Here is a 25,943-nt window from a genome sequence, read left to right on the forward strand (position 1 = left end):
TTTTGAACTAACTTGTATCTAAGCAGAAATCCTTTGACTTTGACTTTTCTCAAAGGTATGGGGAATACAATTTGCAACTCCCAAGTTTGGAACTAAGGGACTACATAGAACAAATCAATGAAGAGGTTGGGTATAAGTGAGGCTGTTGCACCAAGAGACTTCAGCAGCAAGAAACACTTTCTGCATCCCTTTACCCTGCCACAAGAGGTGGCTATTACCCGTCCCCTCACCCGGGGAGATGCGTGCCCTGAACCTCCTTCCCTTGACAGTGATGAATCACTCCATTCATCAGGTCACACAGTGTTCAAAAGTCAATGCATGCTTTGAAAACTGTTGCTCCCCTCTGTTGACACACTGTGTTTGCAAGGGCTAAGCGTTCATCACAGCTGCACCCACTGCAAAGGGTATAAACACAAGACGTGCACTATATTGCAAATTTGCGTGAGCTATTAAGTGCAAACTTTAAGGAAATCTGAACACTAACTTCAGTCACATTCAGATTGGTAAAGCTAGGAGGGCATTTTCACAGACAATGGTCTAGAAGAGTTACATTAGTTCCCAGGGCTTTTGCAAAGAGTTTTTCTCTCGTTACCTTGGTAACTGCTACCTTGGCACCCCTGTTGATAAGCTGCACCACATTCTCCACTTGGCCTTTGTAGGCGGCTACAAGCAGGCGTTCTGAAAGCACGGCGACCACATCCTGCTGGCTCATGAATTAGGAGAGAAAGGTTTTCAGGTTTCTTCAGTCCAAAAACAAAGGCTTGGGATCAGTTCAAGCAGCATGCAGGCAGGCGAGGAAGGATTCCAGCTCTCTGGACAGTGATGCTATTGCTATGCCATCCATTGGACCTATGGATCAGAAAACAACACAGCTGTCAGCCAGCTTTCAGAAACAGAGCAGCTCCTCCCTGAGCATTCATCTTCACATTAGCTTAGGAGGGGATCAAAAACTCCTCAGAACCTCCTGAAGACATTGCACTTCTGTTGCAAGGTGGAGGGATGTAGACAGTAGCACATTTTCAATGTACCCTCATTCCCCTTGGTGGGGAAAAAATCCTTAAACTTTCTGAGAGCTTAACTCTCTTTCAGCCTAACTTCTGTTTTTGTGGTCCCCTTTCGTCCTCTCTCCCCCAACCAGTTTTCCTGATCCTTAATTAGCCAAGGATGGGTTAACTACTGCTGGCCAAAAGAGCAAGAATAGGTTATAGTTACTGACTGCTGATATAAATATACAAACCTCTGCCCTGGAAGGATTGAGTGCAGTCAGCAATTAAAGGCAGCTGACTGTTCCCTCACAAGTATAAAATGCTTCACAACCTCCCCTGAACCATCCCAAGGACACTGCTGGGAAAGATCACAACCTGCTATTGAGAAATACCCATCTTTGCTGTCACTGAGAAATTATGCTCTCCCCCACAAGCTGACATCATTCCCCACTGATCCCAGAAACAATTCAGATTTAACACTCATCATGTGAAATGTATGTTTGTCTCCCCAGGCTTTACTGACCCATCCAACAAGCCATCAGAGCTGAAAAGAGTTTTCTGATATAATTACAGAAAATTTATCCACTGATCACTTTGAGCTGTGGTATCCAGAACCTGCCCAGTTTGGGAAGATTTCAGCTTTATTTGTGCTTTTCTCACTTTAGTATTTAATTGTTTCAGTATAGGAAAAACACCTTCAAGATATCCAGTGTATTTACAAATTACCTGTCCTCTTCTCTTGAAATATCACTGCACTGCTCCTTAACAGCCACCAGTGCAAAACACTCAGCATAGTTGAAGAGTAATAGGTGCAGGGTCCAGATGATCTTGAAGATCAATACTGGAATACAGTCCTTCACCTTTATGTTATCCTTTAAATCCATCTCAGAATAGCTACAACTAAAACTGTAGGTTAATTTTTAGAAGTAGATGGCAACATAATTTAATTTGCACTCCTAAGGTGATTTATATTAACAAATCTTAGAATGTTTTATGAGCTTTATTTCTTCTGCATATTGTTCGCCTCAAAGGGGGTTTAATTCTTATAACACCCTTCAAGGTGAACAATATGCAGAAGAATATTACATGCATCTTAGAAAAAGGCCCTTGAAAGCACAGAAAAGTTACTGCTTTCTCTGTGGTTGATAAAAAGTTATGCCAAAGCCAGTAAAAACTCCAGGTAACTGACTTTTGATTTCTAAGTATAAGCATTAGGCAATGCAATTTCCAGGTAAAATATTCAAGTTAGCTTTTCCTCACCTTTCACTTCCTTTCTAAGTGCAATCATGTTTGGAGGAACATGGAAATATCTGCACATTTATTAAGAGAAACCAGACAAAGAGTTTCTTGGCCTCAAAGTCAGCATAACATAGGACTACAGAGGAGTGGTGCTGAACCCTGTGCCACTGGACTGGTTTCACCCACACCCTCAGTGTGATGGACACGGTTTGTACCCTGGTAAAATGGAAAATAGGGAAGATGGAAGAAAAAACCCTCATGTCCTTCACTAGCACATCATACCCTGCTCCTCTGGCAGAGTGCTGTACACATTATAGTACAAACCATTTACAAAGTGCCAAGAAACACAGATGGCCTACACTTAGTAATTTGATCTGTGACAAATAATGCAAGTTTCAGTCTTACCTACTTAAGTATTTGATTTCCAGTGGTGCTTCCAAAGCAAGTGGAACACCCACCCTCCCTCCAGATCTCCCATCATGTACCCATGATCCTGGCCCCTGGCTCACAACACATCCCTGACTCTCCCATCACATCCCAAAGTGGAGCTTCCATAACCCAGAAGCAGACCCCACAGCCCCCCTCCATGACCAGTACACAGTGCAGGGCACACCTTACAACAGGGAGCTTTTCAGGAGAGGATGGTGTGTTTCTGTGCCAGCCCCTGCATGGGCAGTGGTAGTTTCCAGGTGAGCTGTGCCATCACTTGTTTGTCCCCAGCCTTATCCCTAAGCTGGCTGCCAACACTTTGGCTGGAGGCATGTACAATACACTGACATCTTAAAACATCTCTGGTCAGAACCTGCTTGATTTTCTTACCTCTTAAATTAAAAAAACAAAAACAAAAACAAAACAATGCAGTGAAATCATTGTCACTGACAGATTTGCATATTCACTACAAAAATCCCAGTCTCAATGGAGACATTTTCCTGATACACTGGTATTTCTGAGCAAGTTTGCAGAAACCATGATGCTCATCACATCTTAACCACACCTCTAGAAAGACAGTAATACCTCAACAATGTAGGGCTGGAAAAGTCTGGATAACATATGCAAGGTAAATGCTGGAAATCATACTCCCTAGTTGAATTATTCTCTGTCTCTCAGATTGTTTTCCCACTACTGCAGCACACTGAGATCACGAGCCTCCTCCTGCCATGCCCTGCCACACTGGAGTGATGGACTGTGACCACATCACTGCTATAATGGAGTTTGCCTTCTTGTCTTTTCCACCACTTGGATCATACATAAAAGCATAGCAAGGAGCTGATTCAGCTTTTGGTCTTTTAGGGCTATCTCCCACTTTGCCCAGGTCTCCAGCAGGTGCTGGTCCTGTTCCCAGAGGGCAGTCACAGTATGAGCCTGGCTCCTGCTCAAACAACAGGTCATATTCCCTGTGACCACATCCGCTTTACGTCTCCTCAGCTGGGATTTTCTGCAGTTCAGAAAAGTGCATCCATTTAGAACAGGAAGCCCAGACAACTGAAAGACCAACTTTCTTTTTCTCCTGAGCTGGTAGAAAAAGGTGATGGGTGAACAGTGGAAGTGGGAACAGCCTTCTCATTCCCTTCCCCAGGGACCCATCCCCAGCACAGTGGCTATGCTGGCAGTGGCATCACTCCCCCCAGCTTTAACTCTCTATGTGCCTCAGATACACAGAGTGTCTTTTTCCTTGACCACATCGGCAACCCCAGCAGCAGGAGGAAGGTACCAGATGCCCAAGGACTGCAATTAAAGGCTTGACTGCTCCTTTCACACCCAGATGGTGCAAAATGAACCCGACAACACGATTACAGGCACTGCATCACATCCCTGCTGCCAGCACCTGCTGCCCAGAATTAAATCCCTCATTATCACCCCCAAGATCCAGAAGCTCAAGGGAGGCACAGAACATGAGAATATTCAAACCTTATGCCTTCAAAACAACAACAAAAAATTATTTTTCTTTAACATATTTTTAAATTAAAAGCAGCCATCTCTGTGCTTCTTTGTTTAAGATCAGATTACTTACCTGGGGTGGGCTGGGAAAGCAACACCTACTTCCCAAGCCTCTCCAAGGAAACTGGCCAGATGTGATGCCCACAGGTTCAGCTGCTTTGTTGTGGGTCAATCCCTTCCGAGGATAACGCGCTCACCCCATCAGTGGAGTGTGGAAAAGGACAGGCTGACTGTGGATTAGTGCTCCCAGTCGGCAGCTGCGAGGCACCGTCCCCAGGCGCTGAGGTCCAGCTGCATCCCCACGGATTATGCTCTCAGTTCACTGAGCCACACTGCCCCACGGACACTTAGGAGATGTCTGTCTGTCTGTCTGGGGTGCCACAGCAGCCTGTGGGTGGGCAGCTGGCTGCTCGGTGGCAGGGCTGTAAAGCTCCCAGCTCTGTCCTCTCTCCCGTGCAACTGGCATAGCTGGCAAAAACACTCTCTGCTCCTTTCCCCTCCCCAGCTCCCTCCCCTCCAAACTGCTGCCAGGCTGCTTCAGTGGCCGTAGCGCCTACACATCAGTGACAAAAAAAGCACAGGAATGATGATTTACAAAAGCCAAATGACAGTCCAGGAAACCTCAAACATCACAGATATTGAAAAGCTAGGTGATGGACTCTCCTAAGTGCATGCAAAGGGTTAAAACCAGCAACTTCCTTGCTGAGGAAAGAAAAAAGCCAAAACTATGAAAGATTTAGGAGCTATGAGCTAATCAATTTTAAGAAGTTCCCTGTGCTAAATGGAAAAGATTAAATGCCAGAACACAGGTCATTCTCAATGCAATCACTAAGTTAAATTAGTATTTGAATAAAAGGATGCTTACATAGCTAACACAAAGTTTCCACATGTGCTGAAGTACAAGATGAAAGGGGGAAAAAAGAAGAAGGGAACCACAGCTTTCTATAAGGGATCCCAAATTCTCTTTTTTAGTTTATCACCAGAAATTATGCTGAATAGAATCACAGAATAGATTTATGCTGAATAGAATCATAGAATAACAGAATTTCCTGAGTTGGAAGGAATCCACAAAGATCACGGAGTCCAACTCCTGGCTCTGCACAAGATGGCTCTGCACAAAATTCTACCATGTGCCTGAGAGCATTGTCGAAATGTTTCCTGAACTCTGGCAGGCTTGGGACTGTGACCAATGCCCTGGGGAGCCTGTAGTCCAAGAAAAAAATCTCAGCATCTGGTAGCTTTATTTTATTCAATATAAACAATGAAATAAAATTAGTCTAAATTATTTTGGAACACCCCAATATTAAGATATGGAGCTTGACCATTTTGTTACAGGAGAGTAGATAAAAGCTACTAACTCATAATAACAGTCTTTCTAAGAAAATTTCCTACATCTAAATACTGCTCATCTCTTCTTTGCTTGACTCTCACAGCAAAATGGGTTTCTTTTTTATTAGTACATAACAGTATAAAATCTATAAAATGCTCTTTTTCTCGTCCAGCCTTTTTGCAAAGCAGTTTGTCATACATAAAATATGACGTAAACACTAAGATCATATTCACTTTAGAATAACAGCATTATTCAGCAGAGTGGATTATTGCATTAGAAAGAGTGGGTTTCCTGGAACTCATTTATCATTTACTGCAGGATGCTAATATATCTGCCATGTCTTTCAGCTGATTTTAAAAGGGTTTGTCCAAGACATGCAGCACTGCTTCCCTTTCAGTGATTTTTCTTTAGTTTCTTCATGGATCCAGTATAAACTACTCAGGAAAAATATATAATTTGCTAAAGGGAGAACACTGCCTCTCACCCATTCCTGTCCCAAAAGGCAGTTAAAAATCAGTCAAAGGTATAATTGTGAAAGCCAGCAGAAGCTTCATCTGGAAAACAGTAAAGCCCCCCACCAGCTCGAGAACAATGTGCTTTTGATTCACACTTTTCTTCTTTCCTTTACAACATCATCAATACTATTTTTGGAGTTCGGTCTAATACCAACCAACATTTTGAACTGGGCATCTACACAAACTTTGAGTCTCGAGGAGGTGGGGTGGGGGTGGATTTTACTGTTCATTACATATTGTATTGTGGCAAGTACAATCATTCAGTTTCCATATGGATAGTTGCAGATTCATCCCCCTAAGCATCACCACTGTCTGGGACATCTGAAAACATTTTCTGAGCTGTTTTTTTTCTTTTTTTCCCCCCACTTGTTGCTAGTAATTACTTCAACAATGACTATTTAGCAGCCTCCCAGGGAGCATCTGCATGACAGTTGCTCATCAGGCTCCCCACCACAACCAGAGCAGACGGACTGATGTCACTGCTCCGCTGCAGGTGGCGGACCGACAGCCAGCCCCGCTCGGCGACAGCGCGCAGACACAGCGGCAGCTCCCGCAGCTGCTCTGTCCCGTCCATCTCCCTTGCCTGGCCTCCACTGCTGGCTGCACTCCGTGCAAACCCTCAGCTGCCTGGCAGCTCTCAGGCAATGCCTTGGTACCATCAAAACCAACCTCCAGAGCTGCACCTGCCAGGCAGAATGCTCTTGGAGAGAGGCACGGACACAAGGAGACCAGTGATGAAGATCAGAAGCAGTTTCAAGTCATTGCTTAGACACAACTAATCTTGCACAAGAACAATTGTTTTTCTTCCCCTCTTATCTCTCTGCTGTGTAGCATGACCTCCTTTATACAACACACAAGTTACATACTTACCACTTTCCATATAACATGATTTGGGGGGTTTATTTGACTTATCTTATTGAAGTTCCACAGTTTTGTTACTCCCCACTCTTTCAACACCTGCGTACACACGCGTCAAAACCACTCAATGCAAGCAAGCTCAACTCCCAGGAAGCCCTGTCAGTTAAGCACTATTTACATGACAAAACAATATCTATTGTTTGATAGGGGACAGTGCCAGTGTGCAAACACACATGCATGACATATCTCCTTCCATTTGCATAAAACCAGTTAGGAGATCTTTCCAGCTGACTGCTATTTAACAGAAGTGCCAGAGCCTAACCTTGGGAACGAAGCAGACACATGGCTGTGCTCATGGGAGAGTGGGGTTTTTATGTTACTGTCACACACAGTGGGGCTTCTGGATGGGAGAACTGTCCCTCACTGTCACCTTCTGTGCAGGACGCAATTAAAATGACTGCAGGACCTCACTGTGAGCAGAAAGTGTCATAACCCTTTCCACAACCAACTCCCTCTCCTTCTCTGCTGTTCTTCCTTTTCTGACCCCATAGTATATCCTCTGCTGCAAGGATTCAGATTATCTTTAGCCTGGACAATATCTGTCATTCAGTCTGGGGACCATGCTGCCACGTCAGAGTGCTGGTGCAGAGGTCTCCTCCTGCCCATGTATGACCTGAACTCTCTTCCCTACTAGCACAAGCAGCCCCACACCCTCCCAGACAGCATATAACAGTAACTCAGGTTAATACTGCAAAAGACACTCCAGAAAATTTCAAGGAAAAACTAACTCCTACACTTACAGACTTTTTCTCAAGGCTAGAAAACACCACTACAATAATCTAATGCCAACCAGCATCAAGGCACAAACTCGTATTTGAGCTAGATCCCATCTTTTCTACACACTATTAAAGATGTGCAGCCAGGCAGTGATCAAGAAATGCTCTGGCTGACACAGCAGAGAAGAAAAGAACACATTTACCAGCTTCAAAATATTTTTCAGCTGGCAAAAGAGCACTGGAGATGTTCTTTCTCTTCAAGAAGATCATGACTTAGGAGCTGCCAGCAGCGATGACGCAGCCCCACCTGTACCCTCACAGCTGATGTCTTGGGAGAGCACTGGGAGATGTGGTGAGGTAGGTGAACCAGTGCCACCCAGCTCAGCACTGAATCATGGAGACAACGTGACTACATGAGATGTTTGGACATTGGCACAATATCCTTCAGTTTTGCTCATCTTCTGGCATGAGAGCAAGAGTCTGGCAGGCAGCGTGTCAATTAAAAGCTTAACAAGGCTCAAGCTGAAAGTCAGTGGTTGAAATCTTAGGGATGGAGAGGCCAGTTTGGGAGAAAGGTGTATTCAGACAAGCAGGGATGGAAGTGCTGAGTATGTCCACTGCAACCCCCAGAGAGGTGCCCCTGTTATGGTGCACACCATGACCATCAAGAGATCAAGATTTTTCTGGTTGCCTCCCACCACAGGGTACTGCAACAGCAAGACAAAGCACAAATATCCAGGGATTTGGCACACCCTGGAAAATGGGCAAGTGAAAGAAACTGAGCACAGCAGGGAAGCAGACGTGGAGGTCACAATTTTTTTGCACAGAATCACCCCACCAGTCAGCACAGCTAGGACAGTAATTCCCATTTCCTAAACCCATGCACTGACGTCCCAGTGCTGCTGTTGAGAAACTGGCTGTAACTCCCAAGAAAAAAACATTATTGATGAGCTAAATTAGCTGCATCTGATTCACACAGGGAACACTTTAGGAAAGATCCCAAACCTGCCAAGTCTGCCAGAGGGCTCTCTCTGACCTCAGCAGACTTTGCAAGAGACCTGAAAGACCTAGGGAGCAACTTTAAATCATCTCTGAGGAGATTGTAATAAGGAGAGAAAAGTGTAGGTTTGGTGACTTTATCCTATCCATGAGTTTAGGATAAAGACAGCGAAGATTCTGATGCAGTGCACAAAGCCTCCATGCTGCACACCTCCCGTGGTGCTCAGTGTTTTGGGTTACACAGCAGCAGCTGAAGGTGACAAAGCTTTTCCTCTTGAGACCATGGGCTCAATTCTGCTTTGGTACCCAAGTCAAGTCAGCTATCAAAACTGCTGTTTCCTGGCTGTGCAGGATCCTACATGACACCCACAGAAGGTCTCTACTCCAATTCCCGTGCAAAGATGTTGACAAATGACAAAATTATTCCAACACCTACCAAAGGATACATTTGTCCTCAGTCTCAGCAATTTGCCTGGACTACCATGTGAAGGCATGTAAAGGCACAGAAACTGGGGCAATGAACAGAGATTTCAATACTGTACCCCAGAAAATTACGACATTCTCTTCCCCACAAAATAAGCTGGTTTATCAAAATGATACCTAATATTTATCTCCTATATTGACAAACACAATAAAGCATGGAAGATCACTCTAGAGGATCCCTGTCCCCTTCCCTTCTTCCACTTCGTTCATTGCTTTCTTGTCTAGATAAAACACTGAAGTTTTTTGCTACTCCCATCTAGATAACTTATTCCAGCTCGCTGCTCGTTCATCTCCTGACATAGTTCTTTTGAGGCTTCATACTCAAAACTACACAGAATATTTGCAGAGGGCTCTTGATGTGAGCAGCCCTGAAGTACAACCTGGTTGCAAGGAGACAAATACTGAGCAGAATATGTGTGCTGAAAGAGGAAATGCCTGCTCGACTGTAAGCCTAGGAAACAGCAGCATCCCTGAGAAGAGCAGTCAGCATCTTTGAAGGGCAGCTGGGTATCCAGAGGCATCCTGAGATACCACCAAGAAGTGGAACCTATCATCTGAAAAGGTGAAAGAAGTGGGAAAGGTGGAAAAAGGGGAAAATATCCTGAGAAAATAAGGTTCAAAAACCACCATTGGCTGTTCCAACTGCAAGAACAGGAAACAGTGGTCTGAGATGTGAGAAATCATCATCACCAATGACTGGTTCTCCCAGCTGAAAAACAGAAATTAACAGCATCACTTGGCCGCTGAGGTGAGGGTGTTGTGCATGCTCTAAATTCTCTATGCCACAGAAAGGGCTTACTTCTTACCCAAAATGGAGCTTTATCCTCTGCTTATTTCCTGCACTGATTGTGGTTTTCCTACACAGTTTGAGCTCCCTGCACAAACTTCCACACGATCTTCTAGACAAACTCTTTGACCCTCATAAGGGATTCTGGCTGACTCCCAGCTTTGTGACAAGGCTCACCATGGATGTGAGACTCTGTCTGTTACTTTACTCCCCTGGGAGCATTTCTGTACTACAGAATCCCTGAAACCCCCCATGGTCAAAATCTCCTTATTCCTGTAGGCCAGTTAACCCTTCAGGTCATGGCGACCACACAGTTAATAATTCCCTCTGATCTCCTCTACAGATCAACTTCTGCATCCCAGAGCCCTGGAGGTGGGCTTTGTCTTTCTCTGCAACTGCATTAGACAGGTCAAATTCACTTCCCAGCACACTCCAAATTCTCAGACTTATTCCTCCAGCTTAAACAATAATTCTCTGCCTTGCAGGAATCAGAGATCCATTCTTACAGTGTAGTGCTTGCCACTCAACTCAGTGGAGTTTAATCCTCTTGATTTTGGACCTAGTGAAGCTAAATCCCTGTGGATTTTCTCTCCTTTTGAAGTTCCTGCATTTCCTCCCTATTCCACCCTCCCACACTGCTTAGAGGTCCTTTCTATCCCACCATTCCATTAGTGAATTAAGGGTTAAATGCTGTTTCTATTTTTCATTAGCTGGAGTCACCAAGAAGAACACAATTGAGTGTGATGAGCCCAGTGGTCCTGTTTTAACACTCATTTCTCTGTAGTTACACAAGCAGGAGGGTCAAAAGTAGTAATAACCTGCAGAACCAAAACCCACAAACATTTCAGCCAGCAACACAGAAGGATTTCTACCTGGAAACCCTTTTGTATTTTATTACAGGATTATTACATCCTGTTTTACGACATGCCGCAGTCCCCTCAGGAACAAAGCAATTACTTTCATTAGTAGCATCCCACAATATAAAGTACCAAAATAAGTCAAATCTTTGAGAAAAACAAGTCTGGGGGATAAAAATAACTTTAAAAATAAAACTAAAAAATAAGGTGTTTTGGACACATTCTATGGGCTATATGCATCACACCAGATTGCACTTTCTGTTGCTTTACTGTATTGTGCTATTAACTTGAAGATATCTTCATGCTGATGGCATGGCTGATCATGCTTTCATGTTGGCTTGCAAGGGTGACAGCAGACAGCTGTGCAGGGATTATGTCAATGGAAAAATCTCTGGTGAGACCAGAAGGTGCACTGGTGATAGCACGATAATGAGGGATGCTTTATGACGGAAACGACTCTCCTTGGACACTGACAGTTAATAGTTCTCAAATAACTCACTCACCTTTTCAATCAGAGGTGTCCGTCATGGAAGCTGAGGACAGTGGGACCAAAGAGCTGGAGTAACCATCTGAAGCAAGCACTCTAACTTACCATGGGAAAACACTCAGATTGAAAAAGAAATTTAAAAATGAATCGGTGCAGAAAGTATCAGCAAATCTGGGTAATGAACTCTTGGGTCTAATTTTCTAAGCCCTAGTCAGTGATCCCACAAGACCAGCTAGTCTTCCAGCACTGAGAGTGCCTTGTTTTCCAGAAACAATGAAACACTTTAGTGCATGGAAAGCCTCTCCTTGTGCAGAGGATGGGACTTCCTAGGGGGACAGTCTGTGACTTTATCTTGAAGAACTCAAGCTAGCTAAGCTAGCCTCCTGCTCAGGGAAATCCCATTTCAATGGCATGTTTTAAAGACCTCAAGCCACTGGTCATCAAAAACGGAGCTCAACAGAGGTGTAAAAGGACAGCATAGGAGGCAAGGAACTACACACCCCAAAGAACACAGCAGTGTAACATAAATACCATAACCCAGCACCACAGGTTCAGTCCAAGCTCATCACAATCCCTAGTTACCCAGGAACCAGAATGCATTTCTAAAATGCAAAATTCCATGGCATTATTTTATACATTTTAGACAAAAATTTGGAAAGGTCACATTTGTGTTTTACTCACTCTTAAAGATCTACAGTTCAGTTTTTTCTGACGAACATTTTATAGCTGTGTCTTGCAAGCCAACCTCTGGAGAAGGACTATGGGGATGCCAGCTTCAATCCTTCCAGAGTTGTCAACAACAGCAAGTCTCTGTACACTGCTGCTGGGTGAGGAGAAACACATCATAAATGGAGAACTACAGCAGACTGAGAAACACAGAAATTTAATACCAGTGTTTTCTGAAGCACTCAGCTGCCTGCAGACACCTGGGCAAACCCAGGTGTTTCCTCCTAAGGTTTATACACCCACTTCCCATTATAAACAAATTCCAACCACACCTCTCCAGTTTGGCTCCCACTAACTGACCTCTGAAAATAAAATTGTGCAGCTCTTACTGCTTTGTAAGGATGAAGAAAATGCAACAGAGACCTTAATTTCTTCCCAGAAATCACGTGACAAATCAATAAAATCAGTAAAGGGACAAGTTCACAACAGTGTTCATGAATGATGGAAGTCACTTGGCCTGCATGAACTTTTGAGAGCTGAAAACTGCTAAGGATAAATAATCTCTCTTGATCTCTGAAGCAGAAATCATTGCTGAAATGCCAGTTCAGTGACTTCAATTAGAAAATGCTGTTGGAAGACCTTACCATCCCTCTTTCCTACTAATTAAAATTACCACATAATTTAGCTGCTTTTGCTATCCTTTTTCCTAATACATTCAGATCAGCAGATGTGTTTAAGTACAAAACCATAAAGGCATTGGAAAACTAAACACTAGTTATGTCTGTGACTTGACCTTTTGATACTGTTTTGCTGACTATGTTGTCAATGACAATGTCACTGTCCTGTGAATATACCTCGCTGTTTCATGTTAATTGGAAATACCAATCTAAATATAAAGAACCAAATAAATAAACTCTATTTAATCTACAGGTAGAGTATCAAAAGTAACATTCAAGATGATGTGCAAAAAGATATAGCCTAAAGTGAGAATCAAGAAATGGAACTTGGACAGACATCGCCAGAGTCCATCCCTTCTTACAGCTTGGATGAACTTACATGCTACTTCTGTTTAGGAATAAATGGTGTACTTTGAAATCATGTTCTTAAATGTTTCAGAGGTGGTACAAGTTCCATAGGTTATGTGCTCCTATAATTTCACGTACAAATTGGAAAAATAGAAGGTTCTTTAAAAAAAAGATAAAAACAACGATAAACAAATCACAAACATTCATGCAAAACATAATTAAGTCTAACTGAAGATAATTTGATTAGCTGTGTCATTCCATTCACCTCAGCAGGTTCATCGGGAGCACAGCTAGTGTGATTTCACTTGGGTATCTTATCTCTTATCTGTACTCTTTGAAAACTGCATGCTAACAGAAGTAACTCCACATCAATACGAATAGTCTATCTGGCAAATAGTATCTACAGTATGAAATTAATGCAACATACTCCTAATTTACACATTACTTGTTAAAGACTACTCACAATCTGAAACTCAGTTGAAAGAAAAGGGTCCAAAAGGTGAACTAGATCCCTGTTCTGTATTTGTGAGGAAAATCAAGCAGCAGCAATTGGACAGAGTGGCAGACAGTGTAGGAGGGATCCAGCAGCAATGCCGTGAACAGTTTAAGAGCCCAGGCACGGTACCCAGGGTCTTGTATGAGATCACAGAACAAAAGCACGGGCAGGATTTCAAGAACATCAGGGACTGCACGGAGATGACAGCCGATGTGAGGCTGAGGAGGAAAAGCACATTGTAACCTTTGAGGAGGAAGAGGTGAAAGACACTGCCCAGAATGAAATGTGCAAAGCTGGACTGGAAAAGTCACTGCACCACCACCAACTACTGACAGCACATTGAGCAATAACGGGGAGAAGAGAATTGCAGAAGGCATCTGGAAGAGCAAATGTAACTGGTGATGGTCTGGTCTTTTTTCATGATGGAAGAGGTTCAGATGCTGCTTGCAAAACCAGAGGAATGAGACGTGAGGGTAGATACTAAGAGAAGAGATGAAAAAGCAATTAAATGGTCTGAGATTGTGCATAATCATCAGGGCAAGTTGGAAGGGTTAGCAAAGGAGGGCCTGCAAAGAACTTCTGCCTTTGCTGAAGAATGAAATGCTTCTAAGAAAGAAGAAAAGAGTACAAGCAATGAAAAAGCTTCTTTTGCCAGTATTCTCTTCAAAACAATTGCCGAGTTCCTACGCTGAGAGAGAACTGGAGGGAGAAGAAAGAGAATCTTCCAGGGACAAGCCCGTTCTGTCAAAAACCTCACTGGGGCTGTAAATATTTATTATAAATTACTACTTCTTCATAAACTGTCATATTTGCTTAGTGCACATGATTTAAGAAATACACAGATATTTCCCAAAATGCGCTCCAGTCCATTACGGAGGAGGTATTTCAAATTTTGTTTTGGTGGGAATAGAAAGTTTATATACTCCTGTATTTTTATCAGCCATGCAAGTCTTTGTTAATTAAGATTATTAACACTTTTTTTCCCCCTCCCTGCAATTTTTGATGTATGCACAAATCACTTAAAAAACCAACATTGTAACTGTGATATATAAGGGAGCCAATTTAATTGCTGGGGATCAACAACAAAAATTTAATTATCCACAATAAGGCAAGAATTCTAGTTTAGGAAAGCATGACTCTAAAACACTAATAAAGCTGTCCTCATCTTTGAACTGCTGCTATGAGTTTTACGCATTTCACTTTAGATTAAATATTGCATTCATTCAATGTGCAGTGCTCCTTTGTATGCTGTATGCACACAGAAAAACACACAAAGCTGTACAAACCTGGTTTTAGCCAAACCCATTATTTTTCACGCATATTAAGTATATTTTAGCAGCATAAATAGTAGTTATTATATTCTACAAGAGCAATTGTTCCTCTCTAGAACCATATGAAATACGTTCAAATACATCAGTTAAATGTTCATATAATTGCATTCAATTAATAAAATGCAAAGCACCTATTTCACTATCTTTGAAATATTAATATGTTGAGCTCCACCATTCACCTGGTGTACCTGGCAAAGTATTTTAAGTGATGTTGGAAAATACAATGAGCTATAAAGCAAAGACTGACAAGGCTAGACAATGTTGATACTGATGCCATAATTATTATTACTGTTCTAATCTTCTAAATCCAGAGGAGATGGGTTTGGTTTAACAGTTTGTCAACAGGATAGTATCTTCAAAAATCAGTTGTTCACTGAAAGATGATGTTTTTCCTCAATACTGAGACTGAATAAGCTGGGGTACATACTTTTCAAAATCAGTCCATCATCATTGATCAAACCCTATGTTGGTAAAGCCCACCTAGAGTCCTCCTGAAACACATTTTTTATCTCCTAATGGTGAGAAATCTTTGGTCTGCCATGCTAGGGAGAAACAGAAGATAAAAAATCCTGAAAAAAGGCCAGTCTTACTGAGAAATTAGTTGCAATTAAAGCCATAAAAAAAACAGACACAAAATTATAGCACAAGCAGCAGCAATTTTTTAAACTGATTATTGGATCAATAGCACAAACCTTTCCTAGTGAAGGGAGGCAAAAGAGAGCTGGCACTGTGCTTTATAATATATTTGCGGAACAACATTCATAAAGTGTAGTGTGCAGTCATTCACAGACGGTGCCCATATTTTGTTATTAACCAAGTCAATCCAAGCTCTGGATAAAAACACAAACAGATGTTCTGTTTTCTTTGAGACCTTTCTGCGAGTCCAGTCCAGTGGGGACATGTTTGTTTCTGGCTGCAGAGCTGCACTCCGCTACCTCCCTGAGAGCTTGGGCCAAGAAAAGATGATTTGTCTGTGCAAAACTGAGTAGAAAAAATGGTAGAAATGGCTGGGCTGGGTTTAGCACAGTGCACTGGATGGTGCGCGTCTGAAGAGTGTTCAATAATGTGCATTATCAGGGCATGACTGGACTTCACTATTAGTGCAAAAAAAGCTGGACTGGGTGATGTTGCAGCAGCCCTCAGTAATGGCAGTGAACTGAGAACACAGCAAAAACCCCTCTCACACCAGGGCATGGCAGAGAGACCGAGTCTGTGCAAAGAGCCACTGCCATGGCTCATACCTGTTTTCATGTGGCAGCATCCAGAGGGGGAGATAGTAATTGGGTCTCTTTGTTCATTCAGTGCTTAATCTCTCTGTTGAGACTGACAACGGGGGAGACCATTAGTGTCAGCTCTGCTGGGACTTTCTGTTATTAAGGCTACTTAAGCTTTTCCAAGTAAATTGCATGTGTCAAACTAACAGCACACAGTGATGGGCAAAAAAGCCATTACACAAATGCTCTCCCTTTCTATTGATCCACCCAGGTGCAAGGGGGAAGGGAAAGACAAAACCCTGGAGACTTCAATTCTCTGCAATTCCCTGCTCCTCCCACTCATTATTGTACACTATTTACAGGCAATACATTAGTAATTCCCTCCATTTCTTTCTCTTGACAGGAGGTTAACACAGAACCCACAAGTTCCTCACAAAGCTTTGCAATAATCACTATGCTGGGTACACCTTGCTGGATAACTTAAATATTAAAAAGTTTTGATTTAGTTGAATTTCCTTCTACCATGGATGGAGAAAGGCAAACAACTGTAAAGCAACCACAGGAGCGTTCCAGCTGCTTTCTTGCCCCTTCCTCTGACCACAAAGGGACATCACCTCTAATTTTCACACACCTCTACTTAAATGGTGCAAACCTCGTATGTAACAACAATCTGGCCATCCTTTAGAAAAAATATTTTGCTATGTCAAGGCTTCCGTCTTCTTAAAGAGCCAAAAATTGTTTCTGAACTGTTATTATAGCCTTTAGCTCCCATCTGAGAGTACAGGATTCCCAGCACCTTTTAACCACCATTCATTTTGGTGTCATTAAATCAGAAAAGCCATTCCTGGTGCCACCTTCACCATATCTAACCTTACATATGCAAAACCTTAAGTAGAAAATAAGTATGATCCTTGACCTTATTATATCACAGGGAATTTGCTGTTAACTTTGATTATTTCACTCAAACTCCTGATACCCAGAGAGCTGTAAGACTTGTTATTGTTCATATTTACAAACAGCTTTAAATCTCTAGGCTAATTTTTTGGATCTTGGAATATTTAATCTGTGGATCTTGATCTATAACAGTATGTTGAAGAATTCTTTCTTCTAGGTGTAATGTTTGTTATTAAAATCTTTGAGGCAAACAGGGACTTCCACCCTGCAATACAACTACAAAATATGAATTGTAAAATGAACAGTTTTTCATTTGTATATGGGTTCAACTGAACTATGGCATTTCTCCATTATATCTTACTTTCCTCTCTTTTGCTAGTTTCTTTACTGCTTTTCAGAAGAAAATCAAATGAAAAAGGGAAGAAAGTATAGGGGAAGTTTAAGCAGATAGAACTTACTCCATTTAAAGTTAGGGATGCCAAAGGAAAGACAATTCAGCTACCTGCAAAGCCACTGTAGGGCACACACATTAAAACCAGATAATGTGATAGGCTGCAAGGCACAGGCACCAGAGAATCACTATGATTCTTGCAGGAAAACAAATCTATATTTATGAACTCACTGTCTGTTTATTTGTTCTCTGTTTAGAAGTTTCATGATGAGCACATGTGCATCACTGTTTCGTTAAGTACCCTGACATTTTAGCTGGATGTTTCAAACAGATTTATGTCCCTCCATCCAAAGGGGGTGAAAAGAGAGGCAAAGATGAACAAAAGGCTCTGGAGCACTGTGACCGTGGGAATGAGGTGCCCTCCACATGAAAACAGAAGAGCTCTTTAGATAACAGAATGGACAGCCTATGAAATGTCACTTACTCAGCTTTCTCTAAAGATGGGGAGTTTTAGGACCACCATGTGTAGGAATTAATTCAAACTAATGAACAGGCTGTTAGATTTTTCCTCTAGAAGAATCTGCCGGCCACAGAAGGAACTGGGGATGCATATCCACAGGTAGCCCAGACCCATTCTCTTCAATGACTGCAGAGCATGCTTATGGAGAAAGAAACAGAAGGCAGTCCACACTAACCACTTAATTTGGTGATTCTAAACATCCATTTGGAGGAAAAATGTCTCTTTCCATTCCCTAAAAGAGGGCCCCAGGCAGACAGGTTGGCTTAAGAGTCAAATGTCCAAATTTGAATAGTCTGATGTTTCAACTAACACCTGAAAGACTTGACAAAATGACCTGTTCACTTTCTCACATTAATTCCAAATCATCATGTTTAAAATATATTAGTAAATACAGGAACTACTTTTCCTCACCTAATTGAAACTAAAAAGCATACTCTTTGTGTATGTTTGCGAGGGCACTAGATTAGTCCCATTTCAGTTTTGGATATTGAAATCCCAAATATGGGATTCAGCCTTGGTGGTGGTTCCCACTGTACTGCCACTACTGACCATTTCCAGACTTTGCATAAGAACCCAGCTCAGAGCAGATGCACAGGTACATGTGGGCAGGCAAGGCAGGTCTGTGCTGCCGACTGCATGCCTGCTCAGCACACTGCCTGCTTCCCATCTGTAGCACAAATAAAAAGGACAAAAAGCTCAAAATCAGCTAACACAACTGGATAGCTACAACCTGGATATCTGAAAAAAAAAACCCAAAAACAAACAAAAAAAAAAAAACCCACCAACCTAAAAATATCCCAAATACCTTGCGCTTTATTTGTGCTCTTAAGAGTAAGCTCCAATAGAAACAGCAGAAGGAAAGAAAAAAAAGTCAGGAGCTGAAAGGAAAATGTTCAAAAGAAAATAATACATGTAATTTAAGTCTTTTTTGTGGGGTTTTGTGAGTTTTTATATGTACTAATTATTTTCAAGGTCTTATTAATTATGTACACTCTGAATATATGTTTCTATAATACAGTCAACAGCCATTAATTTTGTTAAGTCATTCATGCACATGAAAGAAAACCAGGAAACCCATACCATCATTTAATGTGAAGGTCTTCAACCACAACATTTGTCAAAGGTTTTACTCTAAAACTCTTACTAAATGTTCAAGGAAGCTTAACAGAGATACTGTCTGATTCCTGTTTCCTGCTCATCTGCACAGGAGGGCAATTTCCCTTTCATACACAGACAAGGATGAAGCCTCTGTTGACTTAGGTGGTGTAATAGAAAAAAACAGATAAATGTTTTTGGAGAATGAAAGAGAAAGAAAAAAAAAAAACAAGTATCTCTGCGGTTTTGTCAGACTTTTTGACTTCTGATAACAATCAAAACCAGTGTGATTATTTTAGGTGCCTACCAAAGCAGCACAAACTACATGGAATAAAGAAGCCAGGTACTGAGATAGACTCTAGCTCTCTCTCATCTATTCAGCTGTAACATAAAACAATGCATAAGATAAAAAACAAGAAATAAAATTTCCTTGACAAAAAAGAACCCATATGGAATTTCTAAAAGTGACTCCATAAACAAAAACCAGTGATTTAATAGCAAAGCAATTTACTTATCCACATATTTTTCACAAATCAAGGTACAAACCATTTGATTAGTCATCTTGTTTGAAATCAAAATCAAGAAAGAAAATACTGCCTGAAAGTATTACATACATATCTGGGCTCTCATCTCATTAAGAGGGAGAAGTGCAGCAGCCAACAGCTACCCAGGCTGTCACCAGCTGCAGTCCATGGCAGAGGAACTGGATGTGACCAAAGCAAAGCAGCTCACTTGTAAACCCACCCCAGCCATAGAGCAAATAATTTTGAACAACTAATCCCTACCAGCAGCTAAATGGACACATGGCTGGGCTTGATGTTTTGCCATTTCAACCCAGGAATAATACCTCCCATAACTGCAACAGAAAAAGAAAAAAAAAAAAAAAAAAGAAAAAAAAAAAAAAAAAAAACAAAAAAACAACACACCACTTGCAACAAAATATAAATTTTACAATAAAAATTGACAGTTCTACTTTGTAACCAAAAAGTACCATATTTTCACAAATGTCTATTCAGGACAAAGAAAAATATTAGAAAGCAGTGAATTGTTTGGTGTATTTTTTATACAATACGACTGCTACCCCTCAATATTGTGCAGAGGTGTTTACAGAGGGAATGATACTTCAATTTAAATGATGAAAAATAGTGGATTTTATTAATTATTCTGAACCACTCTAAAGACTGTTATAAGAAAAAAATCCACATGTAACATTTTTCTTTCTGATAGTTCACTAATTGTTTTGGGGTTTGGTGCATTTAGAAGTGTTTTTTTAAATTTTATTTTTAATTCCAAGTACCCACTATATGTCAAAATATACTTTGAAGAAATCCAGTACCAGCTCCACTTTGCTACACAATCTTAAAAACAACATGATTAGCTAACAAGGTTTTGAAATGTTTCATATAGGACATATCAAGAAACTATTGACACAGTCAACAAATAAAATTCATATTAATGGAGGACACATATACTTGAAACATCTGATATGAAAGAGTTAAAAGAAAAGCATTCATTAAAGGGTATTTCCAAATCAATTCAAGGACCTTCAAAAGGATAAAGATCAAAAGAGGACTAGAAAGCATTTCTCAAATGAAGCTGCACATTGCACAGCAAACACCTGCACCATCGTCACAGACACCTCCAAGCTCCAAAGCCAAAGTCCAATCAAGAGAGAAGAAAGCAAAGATCACAGTACTGGTGTCATGCCTGCTACTAATCACCTACTATCAAGCAGAATAGTTGTGCAAAACCACCTTCTCAGGAGGAAAAAAAAAAAAAAAAAAAACCAGGAGGAAAAAAAAATAAACATGTACATATATATGGCTCTGTATCTATCTGCATGATAGATCTCTCATTAGACACTTTCATCCAGGTACACAAGATATTCTAATTGCTACCTGCCAAGGTTTACGAGTGAATTAGAGACTTCACTTCCTTGCCTTCCCTCAGAGCTGACAGTGCATCAGGGACACCTCAGCAGAGAATGGGCTCCCCTGATGCTGTGGGGTCCTGAGAGCAGCGGCTCCAGTTCCTGAAAGGTCTCTTCTGAGCACCTTAGTCTTCCTAGCTTCCACTTCTTTTCCAAAGAGGCCCACAATGCATTATTCCCCACCCTGCAACCCAGCAGAGAAGGAGAAGGACCCCTCTGTGCAGGATCATTCCAGATTATATTTAGCCTGGTCTGATTTTATGCTCTGTAATTTGGGCAACAAATGACTGGCTCCACTGAGGGTGGGGAAGAAGAGCACATGCCCCAGTGTGTCTGATCCTGCTCTAAGTAAACCAACTAATCCCCTTCTGGACTACTTGAGTCCTCCAAAGCAATTATTTTAGAAAATAGACAAGACATCAGTCAGTCTGCCTTATCAATATTCAGACATTTCCATACGACTCTTGGATAAACTCTCAGCTATTTCTTTTGTGCCCTCACTAATAACCACCTAGCGCACAGAGTTGCCTCTCAGGGCATGCAGGGCTGTGCACAGCTTTGGACATCTCCAGCAGAAAGAGCCAGCAGTCCCTGGCTGCATCAGGTGGTCAGCACACAGCAACAGGACTCAGTGCAAACAAAGACAGAGAAAAGGAGAGTTACAGGGAAACAAAAAAATGAGCAAGAGGTTCCTGATAAATCTACAGCATCATAAAAGCTGCAGAGACAAGAGACATAAGCTGTCAAAGCCTCCCGTAGGGCTACGCTAAGTAGGCAGACAAGAGACGTGGTTATAGCTGCCATTCATCAAGCCTCAGCATCACCAACGCAGAGAACAGGAGAGTAAAGACAAAGTTCAAACGTCAACTTAAATTCTGTTTTCAAACTTCAGTCCTTCCGTGTAACATAATATCATAAGAAAAGGGAGCAAACAGTTCATCTGCCAAAAGCTTGTCTAATTACCGCGAATTTGTTTGCTTCACATTTCTTGAATTCCTTTCTCTTTGCCAGACAATTGACTAAGAAATACTCCTTTCCTCAAAAAAGCACTGAAGCAGAATAAATAGAACAACTAATATAAACTGGCAGCTGTAAATTAATCTACGTAGTAGGCAGCCTGGAAGGCTTTGTTCATCCCTACAGCTTTGTCGACTATAAACCAGAGGAAACAAAAACAACCCCAAATACTCATGCACATCCGCACACTGTTCATTAAACAGCAGCACTAATACTTAATCTCACCAGATGCTGGGATGAAACAAGCAGCCCAGTCTCAGTGCACACAAGTGGTGTTGTGCCAAACAAGAGCTCTTACAGCGCTGGCACAATTGTCTGAAAAATAAGCAGCCATACACGCCTGTGTGCACAAGCCAGCAAGCGAGGGCTTCCATTGCTGCCTCAGTTCCTTCAAAGGCTCTCCCACTTTTTAAACTGGTATCATTTGAGCCGATTACAGAGTAAATTTATGTTCTGTTTTTCCAAACTGACTCCTGTGCCCCCAGCTTATACTCATGCGTCCCCAATTTATATTAATGCTCTCTGAATGAAGAATTTTGAGTGATTATACTTATTTTTGTCATATTTATTTTCCCATTCTTGTCAATTTAAAAGAAGCTGAACCTAAGAAAAAGGATGGAGTCTGCACAGTGAAACCCTAATTTATCACCTCTTTGGTAAGGAGAAGAAACCCACAGTTGTTCTGTAACAGCTAGTATAGCACTAGGTTATTCCTCAAACATATCTCAAACATGTTATTACATCTTAATCACTGCAACTATACAAAAATGCTTATCAAAACCACTGATGAGCAGTTTTATAACCCTTCCTTTAGTACTGATCTGGGAACGAAAACATAAACAAAGAGGGCTGACTCTAAATGTTTAGTACATTCAGGTGATGATATTTGCCTCACAGATACATTATCCAACATAAAAATCTATAGCTTTATTCAGCATAAATAGAAAAACATGTTCATTTGAACCATTCAGATCTAAGCTCCTGTGCTCTTCATGGGGAAAGGCAAAGTCAGTAAAATTTGGGTTTTTTAAAACTCTCTTTTGATTTATGGTATCGTATAGAGAAAAAAAAATCTTTGTATATAACTGTTCATATTATATACTGCAGTATTCGAATATCATGGGGAAAAGCAATCAAAATAAACCAGAGTCTTTTCCTTCCCTGCCATTTAAGTGTATTTCATTCAGGAAAGTAACCTCTAGCTCATTACTTGCAGCAGCAGCATCACTAAGAGTGTGTCACAGCTCATTTGCCAGAGCTGCAAGAATGAAGCTCATTCTGTGCTGGAGACATTCTTCCATAAACAAAATGTACAGGTGCTTGTGGAAACACCCTCTCTATGAGGTCTTAGTTTTGGGTTCTTGATCTGTAGCACCACTACCAAAGAAAGTTGACAGTTTCAGTTTACCCATGTAACAATGCATTAAAAAAATTAATACTGAAACTGAGTTATTAACCAGGTCAATTTATTTAGCAGTAGAATAAGCTTCTCAGGGAGGTGCTGGGCTAATAAAAACTTTACTATGCTGAAACATTAAAAACAGAAGTAAAACCAACTGAAAGATAAAGGAAGGCACATTCTGGCCACTGCCACCTTATGGTTTGGAGCGGATCCAGTAAATTTTGAAGGCAGAACCTCCACAGCAGTGGACAGACAAGTATCTTCCACTGAGAAAGCACTCACAAAGCACCTGTCCAAGTACATTTGCCTCATTCATGTTCATTTCACCTGAACTCGTCTTGAACTACAGTTGCTGGGGGCTTTTTTTTTTTTTTTTAATCCTTACTTCTGTCAGAAACTTGAATGACAAAACTACAAGACCACCAGAGTTGAGCGCGGAGACCAAGAAGGTGAGCAAAGCAAAACTATCTTTACCAACTTTATATATACATTTGACACATTTATCTATAGACCAAATATATTTATATATGTATGGTTTTATTCACATTACTTTGTACACTTTGCATTATGGTTTATAGATACCTATGGTGATTTTTCCCTCCTCCTCCTGTTCTGTAACACCACGTATCACACTGAACCTGGTAACCCTGCTCAGGGTACCTTTGGCATGTATTCCTATAGCTAGGCTCTAGCCAGCTCCAAACCCTGCATCCCCAAGCTCCAGGGGTAAGGCAAGCCCTGGCCACACTGGTCTCAGCACCAGTGAGACTGCACATAACCATCCTGCCATTTCAGAAGAAAGCTTCTGCTCCACACCAAATCCCCTCCAGTAACAGCTGGACCTGAAATGTCTCCTCCAGGCAACTCCCACCTCTCTTTGCATCAGCAGTCTCTCCACACCCCCTGGCACAGGAAAAGCATGGGTCCAAGAGAGCTTGGTTTTGGTTTGGCTTTGCACCATAGATCTTGTGCTGGTGCTCCCAAGCAGGCTGAAGGGAACTGCAGCAAGCCACAGATACCAGCCGTGGCATGACCTGCAGCTGCTCAGCTGGGAGGCAGCAGGGAGAGGACAGCAGAAAAGTACTTGTAGAACTCTAATCCCAGGTGAACTGATGCACATATTCACCCTGTCTGTGCCCGGAAGGACTGCATCACTAAAAAGTGGAGAAAACCTTGGAGATAAGGGCTAAAAGGGTTACAGCGAACGATCAACATACCCATTTCTATCTCTGTAAATTGTGCAATTCCTTATGGGAAGGATTACGTCCCCAGAGCACCATGCTGTGGCCAAAAGACACCCCCCACACCCTTCCCTGGAGTGCCTCCCTGGATAATCCCCAGCAAATAAATGCTCCCCCATCCAACGGTGCTGTCAAGTGCTGATGGAAACAGTAGCTTGCAGAAGCTAAACTATTTCCAACCTTAAAAGGCAAAATCCCCCACAACTCCAGGCCACCACATCCCTTCACTGAAACATAAACACCAAACAAAATTTACCTATGAACAGCAACTGTATTTCTTTCTCCTACTTGTGTGTGCACATACATGCATGTGCATATATATATATATATATAATATATATATATTGCACTGCCATCTGTCAGAGGCATCTACCAGCAGCTGCAGAAGACAAATGATCCCCCCATCTAATCCCCTCCCCATGTGGGAAAATAGCTCGTTTTACTAGCTGAATGCATGCTATATATTTTCAGTATTTATATGTATCATTAGACATTCTTTTCTCTGTGTCATGAATGACTTGGGGTAGAGTCACTGATTTCTAATGAGGAAGAGCAGAAAGGCAGGGTGACAATAAAAGGACCCTGTATTAATCAAATGTCCACCCCAGACAGGAATTCCAAGGCCTTAATCTCTGTCTGGGAGAAGTGTTGCTTAAAGCTTTCACTCAAAGAGAAAAGGAGAGATTTCACATGGCAGGTGCTACACTTGCTGCAGCAGTGTAAAACTCTATTATTCCACATTTATGGTGAACATTAAAAGAGAAAGAAGGAAAAGAAGAAAGGAAACAATACAAGCAGCAGCCTCAATGCAGAGGGAAATGGGAAGGAATGGGATTCCTTGCTAAATTCTCACATCAGTATGCATTAACAAATTTAAACAGACTAAACAACATGATGAGCCAGCACAGTTATTCAGCTCAGATGAGGCCACATTTTGTTCTGGCATTGGTCCCCACATGACTGGTGGTGCTCATGCAGGACAGAGACAGAGCACCAGAAAAGAGGTGTCTGCACAGCTCCATGGCACAGCCTTGCCTTCACATCCCTTGAGCTGGGAGCCCGTTTTTGTCTCTTCCCTAGAGGATGTTCCTGCCTCTTGGCTGAAGCAGCACAGGCCTCTTCTGTACCCATTCAAATGCACTGCTAGTGCAAAACATTTCCCTGCTCGTGGAATCTGGAAGAGCCTCTGTAAACCTCCCTCCCTCATCTACTTTCTAACTTGTTTCAAACCCAAGGAGAAAATGTCTTGCCTTTCTTGCCTGAGCAAGAATGTCCCCCTGTAACAGAATTACTTAAGTGTTTTAGCATAAAAATTGTGTGGAAGATTCTTAAAAATTACCTGCCAAAGAAAACATATCCTCTGTCCCTGCAATATTAAATTACATATTTAGTTGAGGAGAATGAAAGCTCCTGTTTATTACTTGTTTTAGAAATTCATATCTTGCCTCTCCTGGGATGCCACATGA

General features: G+C 41.7%; 1 protein-coding gene across 3 annotated transcripts in view; it reads right to left on the reverse strand.

Annotated features, from left to right (window-relative positions):
• Positions 1-25,943, reverse strand: part of ANKRD6 (ankyrin repeat domain 6) — an 85,945-nt gene that overhangs the window by 32,944 nt on the left and 27,058 nt on the right. For all 3 annotated transcript variants that reach the window (XM_021545561.3, XM_021545553.3, XM_021545533.3), the window contains one exon: positions 593-849. In XM_021545561.3, the coding sequence (XP_021401236.1) occupies positions 593-712 (120 nt within the window). In that variant the 5' untranslated portion in view covers positions 713-849. The remainder of the gene's footprint in view (positions 1-592; positions 850-25,943) is intronic.

This window comes from Lonchura striata, chromosome 3 (assembly GCF_046129695.1).
Source record: "Lonchura striata isolate bLonStr1 chromosome 3, bLonStr1.mat, whole genome shotgun sequence".
NCBI lineage: Eukaryota > Metazoa > Chordata > Aves > Passeriformes > Estrildidae > Lonchura > Lonchura striata.